Source organism: Perca flavescens, chromosome 17 (genome assembly GCF_004354835.1).
Source record: "Perca flavescens isolate YP-PL-M2 chromosome 17, PFLA_1.0, whole genome shotgun sequence".
In the NCBI taxonomy this organism is placed as follows: domain Eukaryota; kingdom Metazoa; phylum Chordata; class Actinopteri; order Perciformes; family Percidae; genus Perca; species Perca flavescens.
The window spans coordinates 18,053,571-18,077,173 of NC_041347.1; the positions used below are offsets into that span (position 1 = coordinate 18,053,571).

Here is a 23,603-nt window from a genome sequence, read left to right on the forward strand (position 1 = left end):
GGCTACAAATTGGCACGCATTTGAAAACGGACATTTTGACGGTATATCATTTCATTAGCGTGTACAGTAAAAACGGCTTCTTGTGAACAAGGGGTGTGTATTTTCCGCCCACCTCACCATCCCTGGCGCTAATTGGTTCCTTTGTCTGTCAATCCAATGAGGTGACAAAGGTGTTGTTTAGACGCCTTTGACAGGTATGTCGCCAACAAGGGGGCCACGGCGACCTATAACGGATGACATGTCTATTCTGTTCCGTGTGTAGTTTTTAGGGTTAAACGTGATGAAATGCTGCTTAGATTTGAAAGCAACGTCGACAGCTAACGTAACACCGGACTGAAGCCCATGGATGTAGCATAGCAGCCTGCTAGCCAACCACTGAGAAAGGTAGCCATTGTTTGAGTTGTTGGCTAACATGGCAACGGAAGCTAACAGCAGCTAGACGGAATTAACTGCCGTGTTACTGGTAAGATACTGGTAAGCAGGTTTTAATACAGTACCAACGTTAACCAATGTTTTAAACTGCTTCGTGAAAATTGGGAGGTATAGCTAATTACTGCTTGTGTGACCTTTCTTTGCTAACGTTAGCCGGATTGAGGCGACTTCGAACTCCATTCAGCTCCGTTGTCAGGCAGCTAGCTTAATGGCTAGCTAACGTTAACCTATTTAGTCTCTTTTCGCCGACCTGGCCTTTGGCTTCTACTGTGGTGGTGCGGTCAACCACCGTTGTATAAAAGGTTAAATGTAGTCAGAGACAATCTGCATAACGTCATTTCGTCGCCTGTAACATGACAACCTAACCGCTTTCTTCAGAGACTAGCCTGTTTTGACAACCCTTAATTCTATGAATGGGTTCACCTCAGGCCTCGTATGCTAACATAATAGAGCCAACAATCAGAGAGACAGTTCATCTTTAGTGTTGTAAGTTACGCCTTTGTGGGCATAAGTGGTTAACAGTTACTTAAGCTCCTGTCAGGCCACAGTGATGTGGAACATCTAATGTTAAAGGGTCAGTGTGGAATATCGCCTATGGTCTAGACAGCAGCTTGTGGACAACTGTACTCCAAAACACAAAGGGACAAAATCATATATAACGTAAATAGCTAATCAGTCACACACCCAGAAAATATATAATGGTTCCAAGGAGAAAAACTTAAGTTAACTAGATTACTTAAATGTAAGTAATGGAAGGACACATAAACTAAAGTGTGGTGGGTTGTATGACCTAACATTACTTTACCTTACATTATTTCAAATATTGAATTCAGCTTGCTTCTTTTTTCAGAATAAATAAAAGCATGATTGGATTAACCTGCCGCTCACATTCAATTTTGTAAGATGTTGGTGAGTCAAGTGACCTGTCAGAGGCCGCGGTCAGGCACAGGACACTTCGTACCACTGATAGGCTTATGTAACACACCTGATCCTCTTGAATTTTGGCCAAGGCTTTATATGCTTCACTGAATTTTTCATGAGAGGATTGTGCATGTCTGCTGCCACTGATACATGCCCTTGTTCTAAAATAATTGCTCCTCCATATATTACAGTTTCTGTCTTGTGGACAGTTGTTTTTATTACTATGAGCATATTTTTGTCTATTACCACTAATAATAATAATAATAATAATAATATAATAATAATAATAAATTGAATTTATATAGCGCTTTTCACGAACTCAAAGTCGCTTTACAGGGTAGGTATAGATAATAAAGACAAACAAACAAAACAAAACACTGGTCCATCCGAATTGCGTTACCTACAAAACTACCTCATCGTGTACGTAGCTCAGGCTTTAATATTATGTTATTCATTTTGTCAGCGCCCCACACAGGCGTGCAGTGTTTCCCATTTATAATTTGCCCAAAAATATATTTATGTCAGCAAAAAAATGCAGTTGCATACATGGATTTATTGAAAAGTCTGTCAAAATGGTGCATTTTATGTACAATCAAAAATGACTTGGCTATCAGAGGTTAGGTTTTGAAAGCAATGTGAATTCTGAATCGACTTCCAAAGCGTAGATTATCACAAATAAATTCCTCGACCTGTGGGTAACTAGTTTGCAGGGAATGGTTAAACTAATCAAACCTTCTAAAAAGTTCTGATAATCATGCAGTGCTTTTGTTTCTACTCACAGCTGTGGTCATCCTGCATGATGTGTGATGGTCATGGGGCTAGTGAGCAGTGCCTGTCCCTCTCTCCGTCTTGGGCCAGCCCTCCCATTTAACCATATCCCCGAAGTCTCTCTCCCATCCTGCCAAGATGACCGACAGGAAGGAGCCACCCTTCTTTAATGACGACAGTGTGGGAGCTTTTCACTATAAGCTCCCTTTCTATGACACTATGGAGCTCTTCATAGAGACCCTGACAGGGACCTGTTTTGAGCTGCGCGTGTTGCCCTTTGAGGCTGTCATTTCAGTCAAGGCAAAGATCCAAAGGCTGGAAGGTACAAAGCACACCAATGTGTAGTTTGCATGTTTTAGCCTACTGGGAATGGTGTCCGTACTTTATAAGTCAAGGTATTGCACTGTTTGAGCCAGCAAGCTATTTTTCGACAAACTGGGAAGATGAGAAGTAATTTGTTTGACCATTTTGTATGGTCTATTCAGTCTCTTGCCATATCAGTTTTTCAGTCATGTGTGTTGCTCTGTGGAGTCAGTTTTGCAGCACAACTGTATCTTCTCAAAGTTTTAAGTTGTTTGTGCTGTTGACTTGGAGCAGAACTACTTACCACACTTAATGTAACATTGTGGGAAAAACAATAGATGCAAAAAAATGGCAGGAAACTCATGGTTACACTCTAAATTAAGAGCACTTAGACTTATTGTCACTATACACCTTGATCATTGTTAGGGCTGTCAGTTTTTATTTGTAATTCAAGCTTATTTTGCGTTGGTAAAAAAAAAAACATTTGGGACCTTTTCATATCGTTTTCGTTTTGATCAGAAAGGCCTCTCTGTGCTCTGTGTGTGAGGAGGTGCGACAGCCAGGCCAAATGTGTTTGTGATGGAGAAAACCACTCTGCAATGAAAGGACCAATGCTCGCTCACTAACACTGGCTCACCTCCAGCGCCGGGTCAGCCAGTTCACTCATTGTGGGCACAGAGAGCTTCCTGACTACACATACACTCCATCTCATTTCAAGGAGTAGCTCTAGAGAGCATCTGTATTCATTAGGCTGTCATCCTTCAACTGGAGTCTTATTATTTTAGTCTAATTTGCAATATTTGATACATTTGTAGACATAATAGTCCAACCAACCTCATGTATTTGACAGTTTTAGCTGTAAGATAAGCTGTCTTTATGGTGAGATAACACAAGATAAGTTTTTTTTTTTTTAATAAATGATTTGCCCTTTTTCATCAATTAACATAGTTCTGTCTTTAGGGGGCATACATGAATCATATTTAGCGGTGTATGGATGCTTCTTTTGGCAGCATTCACAACTTGCCTGTCTGTCAGATTAGTGAACTTAGTATATGAAATATGAACAGGTCTTTGTCAATTTTGCTTGTTAAAGGTATCCCAGTTGCCCAGCAACACCTTATCTGGAACAATCTGGAGCTGGATGATGAACACTGTCTACATGACTATGGGTAACTATATTCCTGCTGAATCTTTCTGTCCTACAGAGCACTGACACTGAGGCAAAATCACAAAGAAAACAAGACCAATTACTAGCAATATGTTGGAAAACACCTTGTGTACATTAAGAGTAATTTGCATGTGCACTTTTAAAGCCTTCCTGCTGCAGTGGTAACTCCGTCTTAATTCAGTTCAACAAATTGTAAATGAGCCAGAGATGTAGACATGATGCTATTTAGAGAGCTTGCCCCTCCACTCTTGCCAGTTCACGGGATGCAGACCTCACCCTCCAGTCCTCTGCTGACTGCAGATGGTGGTATATTGTTATTAATGCTTGTCACTTAATTCTCCACATGAACAGCCTCTGGTGCTATCTTGCTAGACTCGCCTAACACTATGCAGCATGCTTTTGATTTGATTTAGATTTAGTAATACTTTGAATTGAGGTTTTCTATTTTCTTGAATGACATGACTAGGCATTGTATTCCAATTAATCATGGCTCTATATATTAGTGTTTTTCCCTTTTGTTTGTTCTTACTTTAGGTTTTTAACTTTTTGAAGTTTTAGAATCAAGAGGTGTAGAGTAAGGCAATGAAACAAGAAACAAATGTTCCAGAGGAATTCCCAGTTGTGCACTTAAGTTCATCTGGAAATCATCCTGAACCTTGTAGTACTGTTTACTTTATATCAGAGCATCTCCATTCTGCCTCAGAAGTAAAGCATATTACTCTAAAAGTAAAGATGTTGCCTACTGTTATTTTCTTCTCTCCCATTACAATAACAATAACACTGGGGAAAAGGTTACATTACTCTTCACTTATTCTGCTGTATTGATCGTCGGTCTGTTTGTGTTTGCAGCATTGCAGAGGGCTGCACTTTGAAACTGGTCTTAGCTATGAGGGGAGGCCCAATTAATACCAGGAGAGGTAAGGAAAAGCCCAACGAACTGTACACTCACATGGCAGCTGGACATCTGTTGTTTTCCATCACATTTGGGAATTTAAATTGTTTTAACCACAGAACCCTCTCTCTTCTGTTGTCAGTAGCCATGGAGGATCCTATCAAAGAGGTGACTGACCTGATGGAGAGCACAAAGGAGGAGGGTTGTGAGAAAAGCCTGGCTAACAAGCAGGTTACATTTGTGGTCTATCGTGAAAATGACCAGCTAAACTTCTTCCGGGTGGTCGACAGGGGAGATGGAACCCTGACCCCTCTGTCTGAATCTCTGAGGTTGGGATATTGTCATATTGTCCTTGTTGTTGTTGTTTGTTTGTTTGCTTGTTTTTTAATTGTATTTTTTTTTAGCACTGATAGTACAGCATATGTGCATAGATACATTCACAAAAGAACTATTAACCAATGCTCACATTGTTATTTTGTATGAATATATATATATATATATATATATATATATATATATATATATATATATATATATATATATATATATATATATATATATATATATATATAAATTAAAAAAAATATATACACACACACATAAAAAATAAAAACAAACAGACTCACTATTGTTGAAGTTGTGTACTGTCCTTGTTGTTTTTAAGCAAAAGTATTATATCATTGTATTATCAGTCCAAATACTAAACTATGCATATAAAAGGAATTGGGCCAGGGGTTAGCTCACATTGGTCATCATTAAAAATACAGTAACATATGAAATATAAACAGAGACTATTGCATTAGGTTCTGAGTACTCAGAATGGTGCAAAAAAAAAAAAGGCACAAATAGGAAAAAACTGGATAAATAACTAATTATACAGCTAGTGTGGAGTTGAGTAATAAATATTGATTATCCAGTGGTAGTCGTAGAACTGAGTTAAGTGAGCAGGGCCACTGAAGAAACAGCCGACGGCTTTGTTAGATCACTAATCGGAAGAGTGTTTTTGCCTCTCATATTTTCCAGTGGTGGCTCGGTGTACAATGTGTGTGCAGAGGAGGAGGAGGAAGGAGCGAGTTCTGCAGTTGAACAGCAAAGCCTTGAGAACTCCATCACCATGAACAAAATTAAGCTACTCAAAGCCAAGATGGAGGACATGAACCTCAACAAGAAGGTTGGAAGAAACCCGGATCACAAAAACCTATTAAAATTGTACGGCCTGTCAGAGAGGGCAAATGTGGCCTCCACACATTATTTATTTTCACACCATTTTGAATGTAGGCATGCTATGAAAAACAGGAATTGTCCCCTTTCTGTGAAAGCTATTCTTCAAGCCATTTTTTTTCAATCCCTAAAATAATAAAAACCAAATAGAGTTCTGCTTTTCATAATCATAGACTGAAAATGGTAGCCTGCAACAATTTTGCATAATGCAGATGTACTGCGTCAAACAATAATTTGCATATGTTTGTAAGAGGATAGATCTTTTCATGACATTAAACTGTACTGGCTCTTTACAGATTTTTTATGCTTATTATTAATTTATACAAGCAGCCTAAATCAAGTGAGGAGATAATAATTTTACAGAATGGGGAAAAATACTAAAAAAGTATGTTTTGAAAGGGTGCTGTGGTATAATCTAACTGCCTCTGTCTGTGTCTCTGTCCTCCAGCCGAAGAAGTCGGCAAAGATAAAACCACGGCCCCCTGTTAGCCCACAACCCTGCGGTGGCTCTCTAGGACTTTCCAACACACGTCACCACCATCGCCTGTTTCGTTCGCACCCCCAGATCAACCAGCCGTGGCAATCAAATGCACAACTACCTCCAATCACAGATCATGAATCTATAGACTCCTCCCCACCGTCTGCTGCTGCAACCTCTGCCCCTTTTTCTATCCCTAGACGACCCCCTCCCTCTTTGTCCTCGCCTTCTTGTTATATGCTTCAGGAGGAGGAGCCATGGGAGACATGCCCACCATTTGCAAAGATCCGGCCCCCTCCTAAAGTGTCCCGGTTGGACATTGGCAGCACCAGGTTGATGAGGGACTGTGTGTACCCTCAGCTTCCTCCGCTGTGTATCAGGGGGCCACCTGAAGCCACCTTTGACCCCGCTGAGCCTGCAGGGGAGGCAGTCGGGCTGAGTTTATTAGAGGAAGCTCCTGGGCTGGTGGTGCCAGCACAACCTGGAGCTCCATTTGGGGAACTGTTAGACCCTCTGGGTCTGGATGTGTCCACACAGCCAGAGGGAGGTCGTCGGTCCCTCGAGGTTGGGGCTCAGCACCAGTTTCCGCTCTCCCCCTCCCCACTCAGTACCTGGACACTTGGGACAAGTGATACTTTCACCAGCAGAGGTCAGAGGACACAGCTCGGCACACCATTTCATATCAGCCCCCCCTCTCCTTTGCCCGTTTCCACCTCATCATCCACTTCTACCAGGCCGCTGCCTCAGGCTTTTGATTCCACTCTCTCCTGTTTACAGCCCAACCTTCAAGCACAATCCTCAGCACAAGTGAAGCCAGCCAGCACATCCCCTCACCCCTCCACCACCTTGTCAACTCATCCACCACGCCTTTGTGGTGTTAAAGTGGAGTCACCTGGCAAAAGGCCAGAGCTTATCTCGAAGAGGGAAGCAAGAGGCATCACTAAGATGGCCAACCAAGCATCTAAGGAGCCACTGGGTACCCTAAACAACTCTGAACTCTTAGCGTCTCTCTCTACAAGGGCTGCAGATAGCAGCAACAGGAAGGATGGCTTTGGAGAGAGTCTGGGACTGGCATTGCCCCCTGCCACTGCCTCAGGACTGAGCAGCCTTGGCTCCAGGCTGCCATCCATCCCAACTAACAGGCTTCTTCAGGATGATCTGATAAGACAAGTATCACCTTTACACCGAGCAGCAGCCTCTTACATGGTGAGTACAGAGAGGTGTAAGTGTTTGCTGCTCAGATTGGATCTGTGGAATAGTTTTTATTTCTCACTTTGTGTTTTATTCTCCTAATAATTTGAGTGTTTAAGTATTTGTACTGTTGCAAAGCTACGCTAAGCTGGGCTCGTAGAACAAAGCTTTCCAGGGTCCTTCATCAGCGTCGGGACTCCGTGAGCCCGTTCTGAGTTCAGGTTTTAAAAGGTGTATTTATAAAAAAAGTTGTGTTGTGGAAGATTCAGTTTTCCAAAACGTTTGTCTCCAGCGTGTGTGGCCTTTGGCGCCCGGCCGCTTCATGCTCTCCGCCTCTGCTTCCTGAATCAAAATCCCCACATTCCAGATCGGCCCATCTGAGCTTTCATTTTCTCAAAGGCAGAGCAGGATACTCAGGGCTCGGTTTACACCTATCACCATTTCTAGCCACTGGGGGGCCATAGGCAGGCTGGGGAAACTCATATTAATGTTAAAAAACCTCATAAACTGAAATTTTCATGCCATGGGACCTTTAAACACAGTAACTCAGATCGCTTTATTTTTTTAGTGGCCCAAAATAGATTTTAAAAAAACTGCATACGTTGTACTGTATTTATAATGTCATGTTGTCACAAATTTCACTAATATCCAAATGAAGTCATTTAGAGGTGAAAATTGTTGTGATAGGAGTTTTGCCCCGAGATGGGGTGATAATAGAAGCTTCAAGCCCTAGAGCAAAAAAGAAAGAGAAAATACCCACACATAACTTGTCAGTTTAAATAGGTTATTAAAATGCTGTAGTTGGACTTCATCAGACATTAACCCATATTCAATTCAATTTTATTTATAGTATCAAATCTTAACAAGAGTTATCTTGAGAAACTTTACAGATAGAGTAGGTCTAGACCACACTCTGTAATTTACAAAGTCCCAACAATTACAGTAATTCCCTCAAGAGCAAGAAGTGCGACAGTGGCGAGGAAAAACTCCCTCTTGGGAAGAAACCTCGGACAGACCCAGGCTCTTGGTAGGCGGTGTGTGACGGGCCGGTTGGGGATATGATGAACAGTGGCGATAATAGTTAAATTAATAATGAAACAGTGACTTCAAATGGTAGTCGTAGTAGTTCATGTCATATCATGGCACTGTAGGGCGTTACAGGATTTAACGTGGCCCAGCAGAGCATGGATGGACGTAGTAGGAAGCAGCAGGGTTCAGCAGGAAGCAGCATGACACTGCAGAGCTTAGCAGGGAGTGCAGCAGGACCACGGCGACAGCTGCAACCAGGATCTTGGTGCCAACGTTCTCCAAGGAAATACGCTGGGTGAAAAAACATAAGGACTCCGGGGAGTAAACTCCCCAGAAGCTAGGATTAGTAACAAGCATTTCTGGGACGGAATGCACACAAATGGTAATAGTAAGGGAAAGGAGAGAGCAGCTCAGTGTGTCGAAGGAAGGAAGGAAGTCCCCAGGCAGTCTAAAACTATAACAGCGTAACTAAGAGAGACAGGACATAATGTGACACGGTATACTGTATGTAAGGTTCAATTGATACAATGTGAAAATGTAATGTATCAAAATGTATCAAGCAATATTCACTGCCTTGTAAATAGGTTTGATGCACAAGGAGAAATGCAAATATTATGATTCATGGAAAATAGCTAAGGTCTATCAAAAATAATCTTTGAGTCCATCTTGTAATGATCTCCCCTTCTGTTAGGAACATCAGTTCTCTCACAACCATATCAGTTTTCTCAGTGTCTTTTTGTGTACATCAACAACACCTAATAATTCAGATGATATAAACCTCCATTTTTTATGTTACATATGGTTCATCCCTAGTGATACTTTGTATTACTTCACCAGTAATAGTGACAACTTAAAGCTCTTTTCCAGCTCAACATTGAGTAAAACATTTAGAGTTTTCTCAAGAAAAAGCATTGCTATTGTTGTATTGTTTTGCTCTAAACATATGTCATGTTGCTGTTGTTTTCTCAGGCCACCAACACACTTGAATCAGCCGGGGGAGTTATGACTTCATTCGGGAGATTAGGTAAGGGAGACAAAGAAAGTGTTGAATTGTGGTGGTAGGAATGCACATTTTAGTTGTGGACTTTACAGCCATCTGCTGTACCAGAGTGCACTGTAGCCAAATGGTTCTGAACTAACGATGCAGGTCTTGAGAGGTGCAGTCACATATGGAGAGGATGTTGTTATGTGAAATCCTTCAGTGCATGATGTGTGAGCGCTACAACAAAGCACCGCAGTGGTTTTAAATATTCATTATTGCTATAACTGCAGAAGCAGAACAAACAACAGAAGGTGCCAGACCTACACACAAGCACACTCACTTATTTATGTCATCCACTGATATGCTTAGGCTATACATTTTATTTTTTTATATAAGTCGATTGAGAACAAATTCTCATTTGCAACAACGACCTGTCGCATTCACACAGTTACACATTCATACCTGGAAGCTGCCCAGTACAACCATAGTCTGATCTACTGGCCACTGAGCAGCTCCACTGGAGCGGTTGGGGTTAAGGGCCTTGCTCAAGGGCACCTCAGTGGTGGTAATGAGGGAGGGACAAGCGCTGCTCTTTTCACTTCCTTACCCAGATTTTATCCTGCCGGTCTTGGGATTGAACTGGCAACCTCCCGGTTACAAGCTTGCTTCTTTAACCTTTAGGCCACTACTGCCTAAAATATATATCAGTGAGTCAAGCTACTTTTTTTCTAATACTGGACATTTGTTTATCAGTGTTTCCCTCAGGCTGAGCATGTACAGTATTGATGGTGTTCAAAGAATCGACTCAACAACCCAACTAACGACTGCACACAACTACTTTCAACTGCATTTACACACAGAAAGGAATAAATGATATCTACAGAAATCTTTTTGGTATTTGAGTGGCCTTCCAAAAGACATACCATCTATCAGAGCCACTAAGTGTGCTGACTATGGTGTTCACACCTCAATGGGTCATTAAAAATAGATTAATTTAGTCCTTAAAAGATTAATTTGAAACTCTTGGCAGTAATTACAGCTTCTGGTCTTTTTGGGGTTATCTTTCCTCGCTTTACACAGCTACACTTTTCTCTCGTTCTTCTACATATTGTAGATACTCATAAGCAGTAGGGGTGTAAGAAAAAATCGATACACTTGAATATCGCAATATTTTATTTTGTAATACTGTATTGAAAAGGCAATAACGTTCAAAAATATTCATGTAAGACAGTGCTTCACATTTATGTTGTGTTTAAACCCCCTAACGCTAGATGGCTATGCTGAGACACACCACTAGTGTCCTTGCCTAACAGTGCCTAGCAGTGCCTGACTTTTTGCTAGAAGCTAACAATGTAGCTATGGCTGAACTTTGGCCTACTTTAGCATATTCAAATTAGCTCACTAAGAACCTGTGAACCACAATCCTAAACTGGCAGTTTGATTTTCTGTGTACGAACATCATGTCTTTTCTTAAATATTAGTTTTTCTTAAAAAAAAATCCCAATATATTGCCTTATGCACAGTATCGAAATATATTGCAATATATTGAATCGTGACCCATGTATCGTATGGCCAGATTCTTGCCAATACACAGCCCTAATAAGCAGTCAGAAAATGTGGGCATTCTTGGAAAAACTCAATATATATTTTCAGTGGGGTTCAAGTCTGGACTCTGGATATAACTCTGGCTCTCCTTGAGTGGCCTCTTCACTCTGTTATTGCTCTATGTTGTTGTGCTGATAAGTGAGGCATCCCTCCACTGAGATTTCATGTGCTCTCTGTTTTTTTTTCTATATTGTAACATAATTTATGGTTTCCTTAGTCAGGACATATTCCACTTCAGTCTGATATAAGAAACATCCTTATAATGATGATGCATGATGTTTTGCTGGCTGTTTGCCAGTTGTACACTGTGGACATAATAGCACTTGGCATTCATTGCACCAGACCAAAGAGTCTTTTCCTTCATACTTTGGAGTTTTTGAAGTACAGATAAGTTGTTTTAGTGACTTCTCTAGGATAAAACAAAGGAAAATAAAAAATAATCCCAAAAAAGTGTGACCCAAGCTGAGGTACCTTTTGTCTCTCAGTGCACCATGTCCCTACAGGGCTACTGTGCACATATCAGAACAATCCTAATCCAACTCATTTAATACGGAGGGTATTTAATGAGATTAGGATTGGGAGCAAAGAAAACGTAATTTGGACAGCCCTTAATAAAAAAAATGTAATCAAATTCAAGTTAAGTCAACTAAACGAGCGTGTGGAAAATGGGCTTGGGTTTGAATGAATTTGAAACCACTGTATTGAGTATGGCTGCAGGTTAAAGTGCACAAAACAAATAAAAATCCAATTCCACGCCCAGCTGCTTGACAGCGAGTTTCCTGTACCTTCATCACAGAGCTGTCAGTTTTATCTGTACGTTCCCGTATCCCCACGGCTCACAAACCCTGCCGAGCTGCATGCTTCCACAGACACGATTATCACGGGTACAAGCTGACATAAGCCGGTGTTCCCTAACGTAGGAAATTAACATTTTGTTTTCTAAAATATTTTCTAACATTATGACAGGGTAATTGTTCATATGAGGACATGATGATGTCACTAATTTACTGCTGTTTACATCTAATTTAGTTGACTACAATCATTTTAAAATGTGCACTGTATCATAAACCAAGCTTGAAATTAATTGTCAGAACTCACAAGAAATCCTAGATGAAAAGACGTGAATGGGACAGTGTGAACACTTTTTGACAGATTATTTTCTGGCAGTTTTTTCCCTGTCGGTGTCAGGTGACAGACATAAGGCCGACATAATGCATGGTATGAAAGCACTCTCCTTGTGCTCAGTGAAATGGCAATAAGATAGAAACAAAACAAAGTAAAATGGTGAATACTGACAGGTTTTTAGAATTGCAGTGCAGTGAGACTTAAAAAACCTTATTGCATTTCTGGCCACACTCCAGTGTTTGATTTCAAAGCAGGTGTTTTGCCTTTTGACAGCTGGTGAAAATGGCTGCTTTGACATCATTGCTGGGGTTTGGTAAGAAGTACAACATGCCTGAAAGTACTGAATATGGAGAAATGCAATGTTCCTCCCTTAAGGGATTCTGTGTTGCATCTAACTTTTTTTTTTTTTTTTTTTTTTTTTTTTTTTTTTTTTTTTATGGCTTCATGATTTCTATGATGGATCTTGCATGAGCAAATTTCTGTCTGTGAAATGCTAAAGAAAGCACAAATGAAAGCAAAGTTTGTAAAATGTTCCTAAAATCTCCAGTTATGCTGTGTGCAGACATCAGGGACCCTTGAAATTGTATTTATTATTTACGGGAGAGAGCCAAGTTACGTGACTGGACTGCGTGTACATTATTACAAACTTTTTCACTACACGATCAGTAATTCCACACTGACTCCTATGAAGTAAATATTTCTATTTCTATTCTCAGGCACACCAACATACCACCTACCTCCAGTCAAGGCTCCCACAGGCAGCAAGAAGAAGAGCTCAAAGCATTGCTTCCTCTGTGGCAAGAAGACTGGCCTGGCCACCAGCTACGAGTGCAGGTACAACTGCCTCCAGCATTTCCACCTGTACTCACTCAGTCACTCCACTCGCTGCCTAACTCTAAATCAAATCCTCCTATTTTTCATTCTTGTCCTTGAAGCAGCCATTTTAGTAGAAAGTAGTCTTTTCCTAGTTCATCATTTAGCCTATCTCGCCAGTGAAAACGCTTCTCTGTTATTAGCATGATCAAAGTTTCCCCTCTTGGGCCTCGTCCTGGGCATATCCTGAATCTGACGCAACAGTGTGTAACGTAGAGCTCCCGACTGTGTTCAAAAGACTAACTGTGATGTTTCTGTGATAAAATAAGTAATGTAATTTACTCAATATTAGTGCCCATAAATGAAATAAATTACAAAATGTAAGTAATAGAAATAGTGTTGCACACGAGGAGGCTTTCAGTCTGTGAAAACCTTGCAATGGAGGCATCCATTCATGCTCAGCAGAATAGCTGGATGATTGAGCAGATGATGTTTGCTGACTGTGAGGTCTGTCAGGAAACGCACTATAAATATATAAAGTATTGTTTCTAGATCTTTGCATAAATTCCAAAATAACTGTGTATCTAAATCTTTCAGGTGTGGTCACAACTTCTGTGCCACCCACCGCTACGCAGAGACGCATGACTGCACTTATGACTACAAGAGTGCCGGACGGAGATTTCTGCAAGAAACCAACCCTCTCATTAGTGCTCCCAAGCTGCCTAAGATCTAGACCCGACAAACCCTCGCCTCTTCATAGAGGAAGACCAACCTGAAGAACTACAGGTCAAACCGACTGAATGGAAGAGATTCTGCAAAATCATTTCTAGTAGAACGAAGGAACTAATTCACCACTGTGTGCTTTTTTTATCAGCAAGGTTTGCTTAACATTTTAATAAAATAGTCTGTAAATCCAAGTGTGAACAGACACGTAGACTGAAATGGCAAAGACCTAATGATCTCTAATTGACAATGTGAGGATGTTTATCATTTTTATCTGTTACCTTGTTCTTTTTATATTGTGTCAAAACAAAACAAAAAAAAACTGTGCTTGTATGTAGGTCGTTTTTGCTAAATATATCTGCTGCACGTTTTAGTTTTGTCAGCCTTTTGTTTTTAAAGATAGGACCGCTGATGACTTTTCATTCGACAAGTCTTTGACAGATGCACTTTAGAACTATCATATTTATACGTTTGACTTTCCTTATTGTGGGGGGAAGAATACTTACATTTCTGTTTGTTTTATGAAGTGTTTAAATTGTCGTCATCCAGATTGTTATATTCTTCACCTCTAAATGTCTTTCTTACATGGGCACATACATACCGACATCACTAACAATATTTCTTAAAGAGAACAGTACACCCACTTATTGATGAAATACTTAATATTTATTATTAATAAATAGTACTTATTTAAATTTAAGGTTGGTTTTAAAATAGCAAGTATGCAATGTGTTTAGGTGTGAATGTCAGTTGTAATCTGTAATCTGTAATATCAAGTAAACGTTATTAGGATTGGGAGAGGGGGTGCTTATGGTATTTATGTCTACAAGTAAGGTGGTTGCCATAAAAAAAAAATTTTAAGTCTTTTTTTTTTATTAAAAACGTTAAATGCTGTTATAATATCTACAGGGGTTTGATCTAATAAAGTTTCTTTCCATACATACTGTACATCACTGACTCAAGTGTGTTACAGATAGCCCTGCTGTCATTTCTTGGCAGTGTTCTCTAATCTTTCTGTTTCGGTTCCTTATTATTTCCACATTGAATGTTTGACCTTTCCTGCTGCTAGCTCTTAATAGTTCTCATACATGTATCGCTGTGAAGTAGATGAGAAGCTGTTTATCACAGACTCATTTTTGCGGCTTGTTCCTTAGCAACAAGATTAAATTATTTTTGCACCTGTTGAACATGTAGAACCTGTAGACCCCCCCCATCTGATAGGACTGTCCACAGGTAGATTGATCCCAATAGGCCAATGGTTCATTTGAAAATGCAGTCAACATATTAATAGTTTTGTCAGGGAGAGCACAGGTGTAAAATACAAACTAATCCAGGAAAGTTGAGTGCATATAATGTTGCAATCAGTACATATGAGCAACACTTAGAAATGTAAATGTTTTAGTTTTCTTTCCTGGTGAGTCACTGAGTAGAAAGGTTCAAATGAGCTCACTTTGGATGCTGTTCCTGTTCAACAGACAAACCCTGACCTATGTCACGTCTCAGTGTTTGTGGCTTTACTTTTTCCCTTCATGTTGTCTGGCTTTGATCCAAGATAATTGGGCTGTGCAGCATATACAGCTGAAACACTGCACCTAAACATGGCAGGGGCTTCTTTTTTTTCTTCTTTTTTTTTAAAGGAGTGAGTTTATAGGCATCTACAGATATTTTAGAAAAATACATCATGCTGATTTTATTTCAAACTCCTCAGTGCAGCAGCAAGAAGTATTATTTTTATTTCACAAAGTTTCTGTCAATTTGAAGGTTTGTTTTTGACAACTTGTCAAGTGGCCTCTCAAAAGTGGTGAATATATATATATATATATATATATATATATATATATATATATATATATATAAAAATAAACACCATGTCAAAGTAAATAATACTATAATAATTCTAATAAAAGACTCCATGGTGACCATTGCCACCATCTGCGAAAGCCTGGACACTCCATTGGCTATCGCACACACCAATGCTTTGGTTTATAACCAAATACCTGCAAAACTAATGACATTCCCATTTACCTAAGATATACTTTGTGTTTAGTGCTAATTAGCTAAGCATGCTAACGTGCTACATAAAATAATAAATGTTACATCTGTTAAACATCGGCATGTTAGCATTGTGAGCATGTTAGCATTTAGCTCAAAGCACCACTGTGCCTAAGTACCACCCATAGACTGTATATAATGTATATAAATGGTAAAGTATACAGAGCAGCTAGCATGACTGTGAATTATTTTCATTTCCCCACAAGATAATAGGGGCTTATTTTAGATAATTTACCCAAATGTTGGCATCCTCTAACCTTTGCTAATTCAGGGTTACATCAAAAAGCCATTAGGGCTATATATGATTCCTGATGGTGAACTTGGTGCGTATCACTGTTGCATGAGTGAATGAAAGAGTGAGCGACCTACAATTGTGACTATTCTGGCCTGTGGTGCTGCACCACACAGAAAAACACTGAAGACACAAATATCTGTGCTCCCCTAAACACTATTCTCATTTTGGCCGCCCCTGTGAAAGTTGTTCATGTCCACCTCTGGGACTACTCAGCCTGTGATAAGAGTTGCTTTCAGTTTTCTGTGGCTCAGCAGGAGCCTTGTCAAGTCTGACGATACAAGTGGCATCAAATGTGTCTTAGCTTGCTTATGGAATTAACACATTTTTAAAAAAGCCTACATTATAAAGGGAGACCTGGAGTTGTGTAGGATCCAGTGTTTTTGGAGCCTGAAAGTCAGAATTTCTCGACTTTTGCTGCATTAAGTTTGACCATTGTTTTCAAAATTTTGTGAGTCACCCAACTTTATGAAAGTTCAATACTAAACCAATCTTTTAAAATTGAATTATTTTTATTCTCATAACACAGTGGGATATATACAGGTTTTGTCTGAGTATTTGATTTGGTTTCCTTGAGCTGTTTCTCTTCTGTGGAACAACTGTTCTTTTGCAGTGTGTCACATAACAAGCCAAATGCCTCTTTTCTACTTTCTGTTTCAAGATTATTCTGCTTGCCTCTTGCAACTCTGCCAAGTTCTGCAAGTCTATTTTTCACAGACCCAAAAACAATGCCTTTTTTTTCTTTATCTAACCATGGCTTTTAGAAGAAATCTGTACAGACTAAAATTTGTAGTGCTGTAATCAGAATCTGCAGTCATAAATAACCACTAGATTGTTTTATGATTAAAAAAGAGCTAACTGAAGTTTGCATGCGCTGGCATAAAGAGGAACAGTGACCACAAGTTGAAACTAAACCTACATGAATGTGACAAACATAAAGTAACCAGAAGTTATGACAGATACCTGATAATATATATGACACCTCAAAGTCCTTTTTGATCATTTATTAATAGTATTTATTCCAAAGGTATCTGCACTTTTTCTGGAATCAAAACACAATCCATTACCATGTGTGTGTTTATCTGTGTTTGTGTGAAATGAGAGTGTCAAAGCTACTGAGTAATGTGTACACAGGGCTGAAGGGATCAAAACACAAGACAATCCCGCACTACCAGTCGGACAGGTCCACTATTCCAGGTAAGGAAGGAAACACACCAAGAAAAATACTTTGAAAACAGAAGGCAATCTTTTACTATTTCCCCCTATCTTATTCCTCTCTGCTTCCTCTTTCTGAACCCTATCTTGTATTCGTGTAAAATTCTTGTGTATGGGACTTGACATGTCAACACCTTGCTCTTATGTCTTCACAGTTAGACTAACACGCCATGCTCCAATCTGTTCGGGGTAAATTATAGTTGGTAGGGTTGGGTACACCAGTAATTCCAAAGAAAAATTTGCATTTCTAAAGTCCTGTCAATTTGGTGAAAATGCTGTTTTAGTATCACCAAGACAGCTTTTATTTTTACTTACCTGCTTCTTTGCACATTCAACACAACAAATCACACCCAATCTTTCCATGCCACGCAGCAAGACAGCCTGTAGCCTATCTCGCTGATGCAGAGACACATGCATGACAACTTGGTAGACTCACTTCTGAGGTGCCCACTTTGTCCAGACAGAGCACAGAGGCTCCGTTGTCCCACCCCAAGGACGGAGTGGTGGACTGAATCAGTAATAAGCTCAAACACAATGACAGGTTTCAGAGATAGAGCCGAGGCTTTGAGTCAACAGAGGATACATTCCCTCGTTTAATAAGCAAGCGTCTCCCAACATACTGCACTGCTCTTTTGGTGTAGTTGCAGCACATGGTGTGATATACTAGAGCAGGGGTCAGCGTCTCCCACCATAGCCCCTGCACTGAGGAGCCCTCTTTTGTTCTAAAAATGAAAACTAAATATTGATATTATCTGTATACTTGTTAAGTCATTGTTGATAATTGTGAGAAATCATTAAGGCCATTCACAGATCTCATTAAATAATAACCATTATAACTATTAATAATCATATATTATTAATCATTAATAATTCTGCAAACTGAGCACATTTGATTTGAAGAGTATCAAACTGGTAGTTGACTCAATTTTCCAGTTTAGAAAAGGCTAGAGTCATAATAACTGCAGGCCATTCATAATCTGAAATAATGACCATTGTAGCAAAATATATTATTACATTCTGACTGAATTGGAGCTGGAGTTGTTTTCCATAGGCTAATAACAATCTACTATGTAATTTCCATAAATTGATTGATACTGATATACAAGAAATGTCCATAATAATTAATAAAAAAAAACTATATATAAAAAAATTGGGGCGGTCCCCTTCCTTCAAGCTCAATCCTCTAGCAGAGGCCTGGGAGCCTGAGGGTTCTGGGCAGTATCTTAGTTGTTCCTAGGACTGCATTCTTCTGGACAGAGATCTCAGATGTTGTTCCTGGAGTTTGCTGCAGCCACTGTCCCAGTGTGTGGGTTACAGCCCTGAGTGCTCCGATTACCACTGGAACCACTGTTGCCTTCACTTTCTACATCTTCTCTAGCTCCTTTCTAAACCCTTGGTATTTTTCAAGCTTCTCATGTTCCTTCTTCTTGATGTTGCTGTCGCTTGGGATTGCTACATCTATCACAACCTTCTTCTGCTGTTTGTCGACCACCACGATGTCTGGTTGGTTAACCATCACCATTTTATCAGTCTGGATTTGGAAGTCCCACAGGATCTTAGCTCTGTCATTTTCTGCCACCTTTGGAGGTGCTTCCCACTTTGACCTTGGGACTTCCAGCCCATACTCGGCTCAGATGCTCCTGTACACTGTGCCAGCCACTTGGTTATGGAATTCCGGGTATGCCTGCATTTTACACCTCACTGTCATGTGCTGGATTGTCTCAGGGGCATCTTTACACAGCCTGCACCTGGGGTCCTGTCTGGTATGGTAGACCCCGGCCTATCTATTCATCTTGTGCTCAGAGCTTGTTCTTTCATTCTTGCCATGCAGGGGCTTGTCCTTCCATGATGGTTCCTCCTCTCCCCCTGTCTGCCTCATCATCACTGGGTTTCTGCTGCCTGATATACTGTATATAGATAATCAACACTGGCCAGTGCACCCTAAAACCTTATATAATTTCCTTTACATAAATAAAGACATTTGCACCATGAATTGATGCAGAAAAGGCACAAATTGTAGCAGAACATTTTATACTAGAATGCAAATGAAGTACTTGTTACACTTTAAAAAATTCTCAAATCATCTCCAGGAACTCCTGAGGGAAATAGCTTTCTCTTTTTGCTGAAAACACCTGTTGGCGAATTTGCGTTTCTGGAGAGAGTGGTAGGCCTAACACTGAAGTAAAACCAGTTAACACACGTTAACGTTAATTTAATTTAATTTGGGGAACTTCAGATCTGGATAGGCCTATGTTAATGCTCTGTAGTCTGTTACTGCCATCAACATTACATTTCACATAGTCACGAGTAGGCTAATGCATGTAAAAAAAAAAAAAAAAAAAAAAGATCAGTGGAGCTTAATTAGATAGCCTACCGATATTACATTTTATCTAACGTTTAGTCATCGTCCTCATCATAGGCTGCTATTTCTACCACAGTGAGCCCGCGTGCGCCGCCTGTCCTTAAAAGCATTATTTGCCTTGCATTTTTTTTTCACTCCCATCTTAACGCGGAAGTCAGTGACGCACCACTACACACAGCTGCTCAGCGGGGGCAATGAAATAAACAAAACGTCGTCATTCTGTGCCAAACACAGCGGTGAGTGTCTTCTTTTTTCTGTAAGTTGGAATATGGAGCAACATTTGGTCCAATACTATGCGTCCGTTCACACTGAGGCTCCTCTGTCTCCCCTGCGCCTCTCGCTTTATTAAATCCAACCGGAGGCGGCTGACGGTCGGTCGGACGGACGTGCGTCTGGACTGTGCTGGGATTTGAACGTGTGACAATTTGCTTTTTACATTTTTTTTTTGATTGCCCGCTGTAAAAGCCAAGAGTCGGTCCCCGGCGACGGTCACCGTAGCCTGTGTTGTGATTAAGGTAGGCTATGACGATTCAGTTTAATGTCAGCGAGTGGTGCACTCTGCAGCAAAAATTAGCGACGCGTTTGTGTCCGCTCAAATCTCTGCTGTTTTAAAATGAATACATTGCTTGTGTTTGTCCGTTCATCATTTGATTGAGTCAAGAAAAGACGCAATGTTGACCGCGTCGAGCAAGCCTTTGTTAGTCTTCCCTAAACCTTTGTAACGCTCAGTTTGATGACATATGGGACACCAGGTCATGGAAAGCTCACAGCTGCTTCCTTTGTCTCCCAGAGTGTTATGCTGCTGTATTCCTACATTTAAGCCTATACTGGAGACCTCAGGTCTGAGGCGTCCGACCGGATGATCCTAGCCAAGCGGAGCGCTCTTGCTGCACTGCTTCCGCAGGCTACAGCTGCCGAAAACCTATCAACCGATTCATCAGCTTGACATCAACAATTCCACATTAAGTTTAAACTGTAAAATTGTGCTTTGCCTGATAAGTAGTGATGTTACCCTATTCTGCCATCATTAAATTGTTACAGTGGCTCTGACATTAGGCTACACGGTCTTCTTATTGGCTGCAGGATCAGCTTTCCTCAGTTTGTTCCACCTTACACTCCAGTCCTGCTGTGTGCCATGATACCCGCTGTATAGTCCATGTGTGCGTATTGCAGTTGGAGCTTGTTTACATTATTTTTTTTAAAAGCAAATTGTACTCTTGTTTACTCAAAAGCTTTCTGTTCTCGCTCCCACTGTGTGGATGCCTCCTGTGGTATGTATTTTTCAGTGGGAGGGCAACATTTTCACTCCTTTTTATTCCATGTAGTGGCATCATGTCAAAGATAGCTTCTTTATAAAACCACCTTCATCATGATGCTACTGTCAGGGTTAGAGGAAAAAACATAGACTGAATGGAAAGAACCAGCTGTGTCCTTGTGTTACATCACTATAGCCTTTGGTTACGTTTTTGCTAGTGTTGTGAAATACTGAGGGTTTGTTGTGATAAGAAGCCTCATTGTCCCGTTGGTATCTGGGGAGTGTGCATGCATAAACTTGCAGATAACACAATGCCAATTCTCTCTGTTGTGCTACTGTGTAACTAATCCTGCCTCCTCACATGGGATTACCGCAGAGACCGTATAGATTGGCTTCTTTTCTGCACAAACGCTGCTTTTAAGTTTGTGATACAGTTGAGTGTTTGAACAACAGTGACAGACGGTGCCCTTTTTGTAGGCAAGCAGTTGAAGCTCTAATCTTGGTTTTGTACTTGAGTTGAACAATAGAAATATCTTGACTTTTAAAATAAATAAATTGGGAACACATTTAATCTACAGTACCAGGGAAAAAAAATAAAAGCAAAAAAGACAAGTCAGCCTTTTTACTCATGAGCCATTTTCAACTTGTCAAAGTTTTCATGTTTGAGTGCACAGATGTTTTTTATTTTTTTTTAAATTATAGCAATGATATCAAATGTTTGATTTTAATCATAGGAGACCATAATAAGTAGGAAACCATATAAAGTGACTTTTAAAGTGCTATATTCAGGTGTCTGTTTTCCACACGTTTAACTGCAGTTGCACAAACTTATTTGCTGTATAAAATCCTTTCATATGACCACATCCTACACAGTCCACTCCTCTCCCTCTGGTTTTCTCTTCCTGGCATGGTCTTCCGGCATGACTGGCTGACTTTGTGCCCTTTGACAGTGAAGGATTTTGCAGGTATCAACAAGCATTTTGCGGTTATGAGAAATCCCATCTATTCTAGACCCCGAGCTGTCATCAGACTCTGAAGTCGTCAGTCGTCCTGTCAGGACTGACTGCAAGGAGAAATGAGAAAGTAAGCTATGATTATGATTCCAAAAGGGAGAAAGAGGGTGACTGAGACTGTCTGTCTGTTTAGCTGCTAAAACTGCGAGTGAAGGAGCTTGCAGTCTTTTTTTTTTTTTTTTTTTTTTTTTTTTATTGATTTTTCAATTAAGATACATAATAGAGCAGAACAAGGCACATCAGTAAATACAAATAGGCACTCGATAATATTCCATACATAGAGATGATAGTGGTATGCTTATCTGTTACGGTAACCCCTTGACTCCCACCATGGCGTTAAAAAAGGAAAAAGAATACTAAAGATAAACAAACCTGTACATGCACAGATGGGCACAAAAAAGAACAAAAATAATATAAATAAAGTGTTTAGAAACCGTAGATTACAAGGTCTCAGTGAAATCTCCCCCATCCAGAAATTGCATAAATGAACCCCAAATCCTAACAAAGGTGTTATATTTCCCTTTAACAACATATGTAAGCTTCTCTAGGGCAAGGCATTGCAGTAGCCCTTCGATCCAGCTGTGTTTGCTTGGTCTGTGAACAAATTTCCATGACAGTGCAATTTTAGGTTTAGCTTCAAGAAGACAAAATATAACCATCTTCTTCCTGTTATTGTTTAGCGTACAGCTAGCTGGAAAATATCCAAAAATACAAAGTTTGGGACACAGTGGAAGTTGTTCATTAATAAACATACATACAATTGCAATGATCTCTTTCCAAAATTCTTGAATGAGGGTGCATTCCCAGAGACAGTGAAACAAGCTACCCTTCTGTACACCGCATTTGACACAAGTATCCAGCGTATTAGGGTGGATGCGATGTAGTAACTCTGGGGTAATGTACGTTCTCATCACCCATTTATACTGGAGGAGTTTGAACTTTGTATTTATTGTTTGTACTTGGCCCTGGAAGCATATAATCCGCCATTCTTCTACAGTGATTTCTTCAGTGAGATCTGAACACCATGCTAATCTTTTATCCTCTGAGGACTCTTTTGACGCAGCTATGATAATCTGATTAGTCCAGCTGTTCCATGGTGGTTCAGAACTATCTTTTCTAAAGAATTTAGACAGGGAAGATTCACAGAGTTCTGTGTTTTTGTTAAGAAGCTCTTTATCTGAAGATATTTGAAAAAATGTTTAGAGTCAATACTAAACTTTTGCTTAATCTCATTAAAATTTAAAAGAGTATCATTCTCATACAGATCTGAGATTTTCCCAATACCTCTGTCTGCCCAAAGTTTAAAACCACGGTCATTAGTACCTGGAGTGAAGCTTCTGTTCCCCCAGATAGGTGAGAATTGGGACAACGGGGCATTTTCTCCAAGATAACTTAACACCTCATGCCATACTATCAGTGTGTTTTTAACAAAGGGGTTTGCAGTGTGTTTTTTCAGAGCGGATAAGTTTGCTGAATAAAGGTATAGGTATAAGGGGATTTTAGAAGAGCTTGCAGTCTTAATGGACTGGGCCATTGTGTGCTTGCAAATTAACTCCTACTTTCGGTCTTCAGAGATTCTGAGGAAAGTAATTGGGGGGGCGGAAAGAATGCAATCAAAAGTATCTGAAGGCTCCGGTTGTAGCTTTCTGCCAGTTAACTGCCTACATTGTTTGACACAATTGGTTGTGATGGGGAAATGTGCCTCACGCAGTATTTCGCAATATGGAACACAGGACGTGTTTGACAGCCCCTATTGTGCTATT

At 40.1% G+C, this 23,603-nt stretch overlaps 2 protein-coding genes across 5 annotated transcripts in view; both read left to right on the forward strand.

The window, feature by feature from the left end:
* The first annotated feature begins 56 nt into the window (after positions 1 to 56).
* On the forward strand, positions 57 to 14,514 carry zfand4 (zinc finger, AN1-type domain 4). Of its 3 annotated transcripts, none has more exons than XM_028602769.1 (10): positions 57 to 474; positions 2,135 to 2,443; positions 3,518 to 3,593; positions 4,442 to 4,509; positions 4,630 to 4,813; positions 5,508 to 5,655; positions 6,154 to 7,389; positions 9,373 to 9,427; positions 12,832 to 12,949; positions 13,526 to 14,514. In XM_028602769.1, exons 2-10 carry the CDS (start codon positions 2,260 to 2,262, stop codon positions 13,659 to 13,661), a joined length of 2,205 nt encoding a protein of 734 aa, XP_028458570.1. In that variant the 5' UTR covers positions 57 to 474; positions 2,135 to 2,259; the 3' UTR covers positions 13,662 to 14,514. The 3 variants fall into 3 exon arrangements, with proteins under 3 accessions (XP_028458570.1, XP_028458567.1, XP_028458569.1); XM_028602766.1 differs by having other exon boundaries at positions 58 to 474; positions 4,627 to 4,813; XM_028602768.1 differs by having other exon boundaries at positions 58 to 463; positions 4,627 to 4,813.
* A 5,174-nt stretch (positions 14,515 to 19,688) lies between these two features.
* The window catches only part of marchf8 (membrane-associated ring finger (C3HC4) 8), a 90,822-nt gene continuing 86,907 nt past the window's right edge, over positions 19,689 to 23,603 (forward strand). The window contains exon 1 of one of the 2 annotated variants that reach the window (XM_028603488.1): positions 19,689 to 19,808. The gene's annotated coding sequence lies outside the window, so the exon portion shown is untranslated. The other variant, XM_028603489.1, reaches the window with a different exon arrangement.

Bases quoted from the DNA above. Each gene is read 5' to 3' on its own strand.
- zfand4 (XM_028602766.1), top strand. From the start codon at position 2,260: ATGACCGACAGGAAGGAGCCACCCTTCTTTAATGACGACAGTGTGGGA. The intron at 4,814-5,507 runs GTTGGGATATTG...CATATTTTCCAG, and splicing joins CCTCTGTCTGAATCTCTGAG to TGGTGGCTCGGTGTACAATG. The intron at 7,390-9,372 runs GTGAGTACAGAG...TTGTTTTCTCAG, and splicing joins GAGCAGCAGCCTCTTACATG to GCCACCAACACACTTGAATC.